The sequence below is a fragment of the Oryx dammah genome, unplaced genomic scaffold, assembly GCF_014754425.2.
Source record: "Oryx dammah isolate SB20612 unplaced genomic scaffold, SCBI_Odam_1.1 HiC_scaffold_29, whole genome shotgun sequence".
Taxonomy (NCBI): Eukaryota; Metazoa; Chordata; class Mammalia; order Artiodactyla; family Bovidae; genus Oryx; species Oryx dammah.
The window spans coordinates 5,898,685-5,910,372 of record NW_024070213.1 but is presented as its reverse complement, the minus strand read 5'-3'; the positions used below and the strand labels follow the sequence as shown (position 1 = coordinate 5,910,372).

The 11,688-nt window shown below is 59.5% G+C and overlaps 1 protein-coding gene across 1 annotated transcript in view; it reads right to left on the bottom strand.

Annotated features, from left to right (window-relative positions):
* The window catches only part of SCUBE1 (signal peptide, CUB domain and EGF like domain containing 1), a 133,628-nt gene that overhangs the window by 75,299 nt on the left and 46,641 nt on the right, over positions 1 to 11,688 (bottom strand). Inside the window, exon 5 of the mRNA XM_040233360.1 lies at positions 5,196 to 5,330. Coding sequence (XP_040089294.1) covers positions 5,196 to 5,330 — 135 coding nt within the window. The remainder of the gene's footprint in view (positions 1 to 5,195; positions 5,331 to 11,688) is intronic.

The following is an 11,688-nucleotide window of genomic DNA, read 5'->3' as shown; positions in this document are numbered from 1 at the left end:
AGATGGTTGAATGGTATAACCGACTCAATGGACATGAGTTTGAGCAAACTCCGGGAGTTGGTGATGGACAGGGAGGCCTAGCGTGCTGCAGTCCATGGGGTCGCAAAGAGTCGGACACGACTGAGCGACTGAACTGAACTGAACTGAGTGTCACCCTCGATGCCAGATCTTGAGCTTTGTGAAAACACGGCCCTGAGTGCCACCAGGCATGCCGGTGGTGGGCGGGCAGTGCAGTTTCCTAGCCATATTTGTACGCGTGTTTAAACAGGCTCAGGAGGACATTAAATGCATTCAGGTAAACCCATGAAGTCCCTGCTGGGAGAATGCCAGCTTGACACCTGCTCTGTGTGGGCCTGAGCTTTGCAGGGACATGGCTGCCCAGCTGCCCTGTGGCCAGTTCCTGGGCATCAGACCAGGGAAAGGAAACAGCACATTAGGACTTTGGGGTGTGGTCAACAGTGCGACGGCCTTGCAGAGCCTCTGGGTGCCTACCCCTCGACGCAGGGACCACAGCGTCCACTAGCAAGTACTAACCAGGACCCTAGTGCCACAACCCGAGGATGTGGAGCGCCCGGGCCCAGGGAGCCGCCACCCTCCGACCTCTCTCGGTCCTTTGCCACAGGCCACCGTCAGGGCAGGGCACGCAGGCAGCAGGGAGAACACTGCCCTCGGCAGCCAGTAGTGGCAGGGGTGGGAGACAGCCAGCCCCAAGCACAGAGGGCCAGCTCGGGACAGGCTGTGCAGTGAGCGGGCGCTCTCGCCAGGGCTGAGGGGGGCACCAGGCAGTAGACAGGGTGGGTGGGCATGCTGGGCCCGGGGGCAGAGGGGAGGGAGGAGCAGGAGCAGACAGGGGCCTGAGGTCCTCTTCGTGTCTTGGTTCCCAACTGCCTGTGCCCAGCGCAGCCTGGCACAGTGCCCACACCTCCATGGGCAGGATGGGGCTGGGCACTCCTGGAGGGCAGGGGCTGGTCTGACCTCTGCAGCCCTCAGTGGGTCATGTGGCGGGCGAGCCAGTGCAGAGAACTCCCTGACGATGAGGCCTGACTCCTGACCGCCTCTCCACACTCAGCGGAAGCTCGGGCTTCAGCCAGCAACCAGCACGCATCTGCAGAGCGCTGCTCACTGTGCACCCAGGCCCTGACTCTGCTGCTGGCTCTGGACTCCGGCCCAGCAAGGGGCAGGCCCTGTCCTCACTGGGCCTGTTTCCTCGTCTGTGATAAGTAACAATAAGAGCCCACATTTGCTGGAATTTTTTTATGACCTCTTTTTAACCCTATGAAGTAGGTTCTATGACCATCCCCACTTCACAGACCCAGCACAGAGAGGTTAAGTGACTTGCTCTAGGTCACACAGGTGACAGGCTGGGGAAGCTGGGATTCCAGTCCGAGGCTGTGGGGCCCCAGAGGCTGGGCTCCTGATCACAAAGACTCCAGGGCCCTCAGGGCTGGGCGTTGGCAAGGACAGGCCCTTAAGCTCCCTGCCAGCCTGTCCTGCTTCCTACGACTGTGGGGACATTGTTGTAGGGGGCTTCCTCTCCCTCGGGCGCCTTTCATGACCAGCACAGATCAGACCGCTGTGGGCGTCCTGCTGAGGCTTCAGAGCACGGCCGTGCCACACAGCTCACGGTGCAGGGGAGGGCGCACACGTAGCTCATATCTCAAACCCACCTCCGTTGGCAACGGCAGCGGCCCAGGATCTGCCGGTGAGGGAGCGGTCCTTCACCAGGCTGGCCAAGAGACCCTTCCTGCTACATTCTCCACTGTTCAGACAACACTAGAGCCCCTAGGAGCCCCAGACCCCTCCCTCCAGAGGGTTTTTTCTCAGCACATTATTATAAGGTAACTCCTAGCACCCTTGGACTAGGAGACCCAACCAGTCCATCCTAACAGAAATTAGTCCTGAATATTCATTGGAAGGACTGATGCTAAAGCTGAAACTCCAGTACTTTGGCCACCTGATGCAAAGAACTGACTCACTGGAAAAGACTCTGATGCTGGGAAAGACTGAAGGCAGGAGAATAAGGGGACGACAGAGGATGAGATGGTTGGATGGCATCACCGACTTGATGGACATGAGTTTGAGTAAACCCTGGGAGTTGGTGATGGACAGGGAGGCCTGGTGTGCTGCAGTCCAAGGGGTCTCAAAGAGTTAGACACGCCTGAGTGACTGAACTGAACTGAACTGAAGAGCCTCATTTAGCACCGAATCCCCTTTCTAGATGGAAAGCTTCACAGAGGCCACGCCTGCTTTTCCTCATGTTGGGACCCCGGGGACCAGAGGCACCAACACATGAATGGAGGAACCAGAGAGCTGCCATCATACAGCTCTCCAGGCCTTTTGGAGCTCCTTCTCCTCCCTAAATCAGTTCTGCTCAGACTGAAAGAAAGAATTCTTTACTGGAAGGAAAGGGAAAAGTTCATCCAGGAGTCAACACCTTCTTGGAGCACAGATACGACATAAGTTTAAAAAAAAAAAAAAAGAGCAGGCACGGGAGAGGGAGAGTGCGAATGCGCTGGTTGCTTGGCTCATCTACTCAGGGGCCAGGAAGCCCCCCCGGACCCCTCTCCCTGGTGCACCCTGGCTGTAGGGTGACAGACGGGCTATAGAGTGCTGGGCTGGAGGCTGAATGGGAGGTGAGCGTGGGCTGTGCTGGTTCCTGGACCAGCTCCCGCAGGTGCTGAGCAGACGGACGAGCCACAGACCTCAGCGGTTCTGGGTTCCCTCCCACCAAGAGCACAGCCTGTGTCCCCAGATCAGGCCTGAGTTCTAAAGGCTTGAATAAGCTGCCTCCGTGAGTTGCTACCCCTAGGGCAGGCACTGCACTTGACCCCTTCAAAGCATTTCCCCTAACCGAGCTCTCACTGGCCCGGGAGGGATTACTGGTCCCAATTTACAGACAAGGAAACCCAGAGAAGCAGGAGTAACTGCAGAGGCCACGTGACCCATGGAGATGGAGAAAGACTGAGAACCTGACCCCCCACGCCCAGCCCGGCCAGATCTACACGCCTCAGGTCAGGGTTTGCGCTGGCGCCCGGGAGGCAGGGTCGCTCGGAAGGGCTGAGCCTTGTGTCTTGGCCGGGGGCCTGGACTGACCCTGGCTGACCCTGCTCATGCGTCTAGTCTCCTCTAATGAAACCCAGCTCAGGGGAGGCTCCTTCAAGACGTCAGGAAGAGTCAGGTGACTTGAGGACTCTTGATTTGGGAAACAGAGGCCATTGAGGTACAAAACAAGCTGGGCCTCAGCACCCTGGACGTGCTCTGACTCTGAGCTCTAACAGTCATCACCGATGTCAACACACAGTCAGGACGGACACCTGTCATGGCAACCGGCAGGCTCGGGAGGGAGCAGCTTGTCTGGTCAGCCCCTGCACGAAACCCAAACTCCGGCTCATGTTTCACCAGCCTCATGGTGTCTGGCCCCTGCCAAGCTCCCCTCTTCCTGGGCAATCTGTGCCCAGCATCCCACCCTTCACTCTGTGTTTCCCGAGAGTCTGATCCACCCGCCTTAGGGCCTTTACACACACCTGCCCCAGGGCCTTTACACACACCCGCCCCAGGGCCCTTACACATATCCAGTTCAGGGCCCTTACACACACCTGCCTAGCCCTCCGGGGCTCCTCCCACAGCCACTCTCCCTCCTCGCCCGATGTCAACTCACAGGTGGCTTCCTCCAAGAGGCCTGCGGCACCTGCCTGTTTCTCCACCTGATTTCTCTCCTTACAGCTTCATCTCGTCACAGCAAGTGACACGGGCTGGGATCCTGACTGCCAGGCCCCTCCGGTACAACCTCGGGCAGGTCCCCTGAGCTGACTGGGTTTAAGCTCCCCGACCGTGCCAGGCTCCCGTGAGGGCCCAGAGCAGAGTGAGCTCGTGACCCCGAAGCAGCTGCTGTTGCTGCCCGCCACAACACCGAGTCCCACCCCTGGCTGGTGCCGGGGCTTGCCGGGTGACACCCCTGGTACAGCCAGTGCTCACCGGCTGCGCCAGGACCCACCCCCCGTCATGGACGCTCACTCTTCCTCATAAATCTGCTTTTCATGAAACTCGATTTGGGGTCGGAGTCCTCACTTTAGGCAGCTAGACCCCACGGCCCCACAGCTGGGAGGTCTTCCACGTGGACGTGGGGCCCATGCGCCTGAAGCAGGCGCCCCGGGAACGGCAGAGCAGGCTTCACCCCCGGTCGGCCCAGCCCGGAGAGCAGCACCTGCCCTTCTGACTCCCTGCCTCTCAGTGTGGACCTCTCGCTGGCCTCCCGCTGGTACCATAGACTGGAGGCGAGGCCCTTGCAGGATTTCCCTCCAGAACCTCCTCCGTGTCTCGGGTCAGTGATGGGGTAGGGGCTGAGGTTGGGGCCAGGGGGCTGCTACCTGCTCCTCTTTGGCGTCTACTCCCTTGACTGCTCCGAGCAGCCAGGCTGCAGGAGCGCACGGCCTGCCTTGAGATGGCTGGATCTCGCCATCATTTTAAGGAAGACGCGCCTCCACAGCTTCCAAGATGCTGTTCCCTCTGCCTGGAAGCCCCTCTCCTCTGAGCATCTGGGTCCTGGCTTCTGACCAGGTGTCCCATTTCACAGCCCTGCTGCTTTGGGCTCCAAATGGCCACCGCCGCCCTGCATCTTCTGGGCTGGGCTGGGGCTGTCTCCAGGCTCCCCAGGCACTCCAGCTGGCTGCAGTCTTCCCTGTCCCTCTGAACTGCCCCCCAGGCCGGCCCCCCAATCCCACCTGGTCTACAGAGGGCAGCTGGCTCCTGGCCACAAGGACCCCCTGTTGACTGGTGACCCAGTGAACTTGCAAGAGATCAAGAAACCAGCAGCTCGGCCTGGTCAGACCTCGAGCCCCTGCTGGGGGAAGGGAACGAGAGAGAACGGCCACCCTCACCCTGCCCACCGCCAGCCCCCAGCCCAGAATGGATAAAGTGGCTTCTCTGGTGGCATCTGCCCATCTGTGGCCCCAAGCCCCCACCACACAAAAGCACGAGGGACACCAGCAGCCCTGCCGCAGGGGTGGAGGGAGGGAGCGAGCCGCGAGGAAACCCTGCAGGCCCAACACCAGAGGCACAAAACGGCCCTCCCAGCCGCCCCAGAGCTCCCTGCCCTGACCCCGAGGCCCCCAGGACGGAGACGCGGAGAGGCGGTTCCCAGGGGCCCCCGATTCCGCGGGGCAGGGGCGCGACTGGCCAGCTCGGGCAGGGCTCACCGTCGGAGCGGTGGATGCAGGTGTGCTGGTTGTCACTGAGGAAGAAGCCACCGAGGCACTGGCACTCGTAGCTGCCCATGGCGTTGACACAGATCTGCTGGCAGCCTCCGTTGTTGTCCTGACACTCATCCACATCTGTAGCAAGAGAAGGGGAGGGAGAAGTCACACCTGGGGCTGCAGGGGAGGTGCGGTCAGCGGGAAGGCCGCGGAGGCCATCAGCTTCCCCCGCTGCAGAGCACGGCTACAGAAGCGCCCCGCGGCGATTCTCTACAACAGTACTGCGTGCAGTCGCCCCGCAGCGGGAGACAGTTACAATGACCCTGGCTTTCCTGTGTGCCCAGCACTACTCCGAGTGCCTTACCTGCTGTGACTCCTTTAATTCTCACAGAAACCCTGCCCAGCATAGGTCCTGGCCTATGTTACCGATGAGGAAACTGAGGGAGCGGGGCGGAGTGACTTGTCCAAGGGCCCACAGCGGCAGGATTCACACCTGGCTCTCAGTAACGGCGCCTGGCCCTCCCTCTCTCTGAAGACCTGCAACCCACACCATCTCCCCCTGACGTGAGGGGCCTGGCCAACCAAACCCCCCCCGTCCCCTTTCTTCAGTCACACCTCAGATTTACAACCAGCAGCAGACCTTGGCGCGAGGGAGAGGCTGGAGGCCAGGGCAGCCTGCTTTCTGCCTCGCAAATTGATTTCAAAAGCCCAGAGAAGGGGAGGTTTTTAAAAGGGCCTGACCTCTGGCTGCCAAGACTGCCGCGGAAGGCTGCCAAGCGGTCTTTCCCACTCTCTGGGAGAGACAGACCTCAGGGCCGACACTCATTTTTGACCAGAGGCTGCTGGCACAAAGGGTGCTATTGGCTGAAAAGAGTCTTTATGGAGCTCTGGTCTTGAACAGAACAGCATGTTTCAATTACCGAAGTCATAACCCCCTACACTGTCAGTTTGTTTAATGAAAGAAGGGCTTCTTAAACCTTAATGTGCTATGTCTGTATTGTCATTTTAATAGGCAAATATATGAAACCACAAAGGCAACGTGAGCTACTGGCTGCTTCGAGCCAAGCCCACAACCCCTAATACACAGGCCTGTGCATGCGCGCGCGCGTGCACACATGCACACACGCGCACACACACACACTCACTCACTTTGGCACTGAACTTTTTAAACAGTTCTTTTCAACACAGCCATCTTTCAGAACTGGAACCAAAAGGATGTGAACAGGTAAAGCGTCAGGCAGACTGACCTGCCCTGAGCCGGGGAGGACGCACCGCTGGTACTCTGTCAGCTGGGTCCTGCTTAGGCCCGGGGACAGCAGACCACTTCACCACCCATGAGACCACGCGGCAGCCTTTGAGGCCGACGGCGAGGCAGGTCATTCCTCTCCCGTGAGCTCAAATGTTGGCCGTGTGGTTCCCGGGAGGGAGGCAGGGCTCTGAACTCGAAAAGCCACCAACAGTTACAGCTGAAACGGAGGAGGCTCTTGCTGAGAGGAGGCTGAGAGGGGTCCCCGGGGGAAGCTGGGAGGGGTGGAGGGGGATTTTTCTGAAGCCCTTTCTCCACTCAACACGTCTTACTGATGGCTCCCTAAAGGCCCAGTGTCAGGGTCACCTTGGCTGGGGCGCCTCCCCTCTGCCCTCCAGCAGTCCGTCCCCCCCCACCCGCACTAGACCGTGAACAGCTCTGGGCCCTGTTCCTCCTCCTAATGACAACACAAAGCTAACCTCCCCCGAGTGGTCATCTAGTGTTATGCACTTGATCCTTGCTGCAACCATGAGCAATAGGTGGTGTTACTGACTCTATTTTACAGATGAGGACGCTGAGGCCAAGAGAGCTGAAGTAGTTTGGACAAAGTCACACAGCTGTCTGGAGCAAAGGCAGGACTCAGACCTGCTGTCCAGCTCCTTAGCACATGCCTTGGGGCCCACTGCGAAGCTGGTCATGCCAACAAGCGTGTTCGGATTCAGGAGATGAAGAACCCCAGCTGCTCTTGAAGTGAACGCAAGCTGGGTGTCACCTTGAACGTGTCCATAAACCCCCCAGGTACCAACGCAAAGACGAGCCAGCCTGCAGGAGTAACTAAGCAGAGTCCCGGCCCACCGAGGCTGCCCTGAACCGTCCCAGTTAACACCCACCAGGGGCTCCGATGCCCACAGTCCGGCGCACACATAACGGTGACGTCTGAATCCTGGGAGCTGCTCCTGGGACTCAAGCCAGATCTCCTTCAAGTTACATTCTTCGAGGTTCTTGAAGAGTCTTTGCTCTGTACCTTAGCTTCCCTAGCCCTAGAAAAGGTTCAACTGGTAAAAGAAACGACAGCTCTCAAATACAGAATTCATGGTGTGGAGACACTACGCTCACCCCATCATCAGTGAACTCCCTGGGGCTGCCCACTGGGCCTGGCCCACCTCCTCGCTGCACTGGAAGCTGGGAACCCGAGGTGCTGATGTCACACTGCTACAGAGCCGCAGCGGGCTGGCAGGGTGGCTGGGCCTTGGGACGGGGCTGTTTACACTAGCGGGGAACAATGACTCTCCAACACTGATGAATAATTTGAAACAAATGTGAAGCCATGTAAACATTTCTTTTCCCCACTCCCAAATGATAAAGCCCTAAGATTAAGCAGGAGGGAAGAGGGGACTAGCCCCTTGGCACTCTTTCTCCACCGTAGCCCTAGCACAGGCCTCCCCCAACTTGGGCAAGTAATCACAGCCTCAGAATCCCTTTGGGGAGTCTGAGGCCATTATCAGCTTCTCTAGTGACTGGGTTAAGGCTCTTAGGCCCACCTCATACCCCTCACACCCCTGTGTCTGCAGACCTACAGATGCGACCCACAGTGAGGTCTGCATAGTAACCAACAGGGGTGGTTGGTCCTTGAGATGCCTGCCCACTGGCCTAGGATGGACTGGGGTCCCCTGGAGACCCTGATCAGGCCCACCAGAGCACTACGGGAAATATTAGCTCTGGGGCCCTCCTGACGGGGGCGAGCCCACTACGCAGTGCTCCTTGGCTCCCAAGGACACGGCATATTCCGTTGTAAGAGGGGCCCCATGGCAAGGAGAGCACCCACACCTGGGAGTCGGACAGCCTGAGTTCTGTGCCCTGCCTGTGGCCTGTGTGACGTGGCGAGATCTCGTCCACAGGAGGAACTCAGACTGTGTCCTCCAGGAAGCCCTTCTGGAGTGCCTGAGACATGCTCAGTCCTCTTCCTGCTCTCCAGGCGGCTCCATGCACGGAGGGGCCCCTCTGCGGGAGCCCCCGCCCCCTACATGCTGACTGCAAGGCACTGGGAGCCTTTTTATCATAAATGATAGCCCTCATGGCTGGCCAGGTCCCAGCTGGGAGGCCCAGGGACTATCTTAACATATCCACCCAACGTATCCATACAGAGAGCGTTATTCTCAGCACGCCGATTCTCAGACAAGAAGTTGAGAGGGGAAGAGACTTGCCCAGCGCTATAAACCAGGCGGAAAGAGGACAGGAAGCCCTGTGGGTCTGGATCCAAAGCCCTTCCTTACTCTCCCATGACTCAGCCTCTCCGAGTGAGGACGCTTCTCGCCCAGTCATGGCGGCGACAGTCAGGTCCCCGGGTGTTTAGGCTACAGTCCTCCCCTGACCCGACATGCTCGTCGTGCCTCCAAACCCCAGGGCAGAAGCCCCCTCCTCCCCGAAGTCTTCCTAGTCCCGGGCAGAATCTGCCGGCCCCTGGCCCCCAGCCAAGCTGATTTGTTTCCAACTGTCTCCCTTGGGCTTGGCCGTCCTGTCTCTGCTCTGGGCTGAAGACAGACCTGAGTCTCCTGCACGTCCTTGCCCCCAGCAGAGGGTTGGGCTGGCGGGGTGCTCAGGAGTGAGCAGACATGCTGAGGGGCACATGTGTGCCTGCATACCGCAGTGCTGGGGAGCTCTGCCATAGAAGGTCAGTCCCCCGGAGCAGGGCGCTGTCCGGATTCCTTCTGGGCTGGCCGCGGGGCTCATTTGGGGCTCTCCACAGGAGGCCCGCCTCTTCAGCCCCCCAACTCCCTCTGTTCTTCGAACTCCCCATCAATCACACGTGCCTTCACGTGCACACGTGTACCTCTTCCCGGGACGCCCTCGCCCTCTTTGTCCAGACAGAAGCCCTCGCCTTTGAAATCCACCAGAAACACTTCTGCAAACACTGCGCCCCTGCTGCGTGCCCCACTCCCTGTGAGCTGCCAGGGCCCCAGAATGAATGCCCCGGGTCAAGCCCCTGCTCACCGGGCCACCGGTGTGTGAGACCTGAGCATGGAGGCAGAGGCTCCGTGGAGCAGGTGACGGGAGCTGAGGGGGGGTGGTCTGTGACTGAGGCTGGAAGACGAGGAGAGGAGCTGTGGAAGGTGCAGGGCACGGGTGGAGAAGGCCTGGGACCACTCGGGCGAGAGCGGATTCTGGAAGCTCCCATGGGCTGCACACCCCTCCTCGAGAAGATTCCACCAGGGCTCTCACTAACCCAGCCCTGCCTGGGTCCTCCTGGCCCCTATTTCCACCAGTCCTGCTGGCAGAGGGGACAGTCCCTGGGGAAGACTGACAAGCCAGAGTATCACCAACCAACCACCAAGGCCTCGGGTGGAGGCTGGGCCTACGTGCGTGAGGTGAAGGCCCGGAGCAAGCCTGCTTCCTGCCCACGACCCGTGATCCCCGAGCAGGCTCCCAGGGGGATGGGGGCGTGCTCTGCCTCTGAACCCTGCTGGCAGCCCATGGTCCTTCATCATTATTTATGACCATGGCTGAATGTTCCCAGAAGGCAGGGAGCTCCTCGGCACAGGGCCTTGGCTCCAAAGCAGAGAGGAGGCCCCGTGGGCTCTGGGGCAGACGCTAGGAGGCTCCTCTTGGGAAACCCTTTTAATTGGCAACAGAAGATCTAAACAGCAGAGTGAAGAAAGGACCCTGAAGGCTCCAGCACTGTGAAGGTCTGGCACAGAGCTCATTGTAGGCTGCCTGGACCAGCCAGGTCTCCCTCTGGAAGGCACCAGCCTGCAGGAACTCCCCACACACCCCCCACCACCCCGCCCCCACCACGAGAATGTGCTCCCTCCTGTAACACACACACATCTTCAGCTGAGCCTCTAGGACTGCTGGAGTGCTCCATCTTCTGGGGCAGGGTTGGGGTGGCAGGCCAGGGTGCTGGGAAGGGAGGGTCTCTGCCCTGGGGGCCTCGGCTGGCGTGGTTGGGAGAAGACACCCTCTGAAACAGATGGCCCCAGTGTAGTCTGGGGTAAAAGACATATACAGCCTGCATGCCTTGGGGGCTGCTCCCCAGCCGGAGGCCCTCAGCCTGGTGTGCACTGAGGATGGAAGGTGGGAGGGAGGGAGGGGGACTAGGGCACCAAGGAGGCCAAGTAGGGGTCAGGCTCTGGCTCTGCCTGCCCCGACCCAGCCAGCCCGGCCCAAGAAACCCCTGCCTCTGTGCACCCCACACTCAGCAGTCCCTGAGGCTGGTGGCTCTCCTCATCGCCCTGCCGTCTGTCCCGCTTCCCATCCCGGGGCACAGCCTCACCTTGGGTCTCCGCCTCCCCTTACAGAAGATTCCACTAGGGCTCCATAAACCCAGCTCCAGATGGCCCGGCCTCTCTAGCCTCCTCCTCAATCCTAGTGGCCTCAGTGAGGACTCTGGTGAGAACAGCACATAGCACCCCAAGCACCAAAGTGAAGTCACTCACTCGTGTCCGACTCTTTGTGACCCCATGGACTGTAACCTACCCGAGGAATTTTCCAGGCAAGAGTACTGGAGTGGGTTGCCATTTCCTTCTCCAGGAGATCTTCCCGACCCAGGGACTGAACCCGGGTCTCTCACGTTGCAGGCAGACACTTTACTGTCTGAGCCACCAGGGAAGCCAAGCACCAAAGATGGAGTCCAAACAAGGTCTCTGGGGTCAGGTGCCCCCGCCCGCTTCTGCATTGCCCTGCATGAGCACAGCTTTGGGTGCTGCGGTCAGGAGAGACCAACCCTAGCTGTGACTTCTCCCCATTTCTGTTCAGTGTGCTCACCACTCACGTGGAAAAGGCCTCCTGCACCCCCACCAGTGGCTGACGGGCCCACTCCACCAGCCTGCGTGCAGCGATGGACGTGGCTGTTTTCCAGCAGGAAGGCTCCCAGAGCTGACACCAAGGGGCTGCAGGTCGACGTGCTTCTGAAAGGACTCTGCAGGCGGGGCTGTGGTTTGCCCATGAGGTCTGCTTTCTGGCCCAAGGTGCTGGTGTTTGTTTTTATTAATAGTTGACTGTCCTACTTTGGACCAAGAATCCAGGTTTGCAGTTATTTATAACGAGAAATTACTTCTGGATCCAGCTTTGGTTGCTTTGTGTTTCCCATGAACGCTTCACAATTTGAAACAGAGACTCTGTGTTCTGCCTGAACCCCACCCATGTTCTGCCGGCTGCCAAGAGCCTACTGTGTGTCCGGCGCTGTGCCAGGCTCCGGCATCCCAGCTCCCAACAAGGGTCCGGGAACCGAGGCAGCGGCATTGGCCCGTCTCA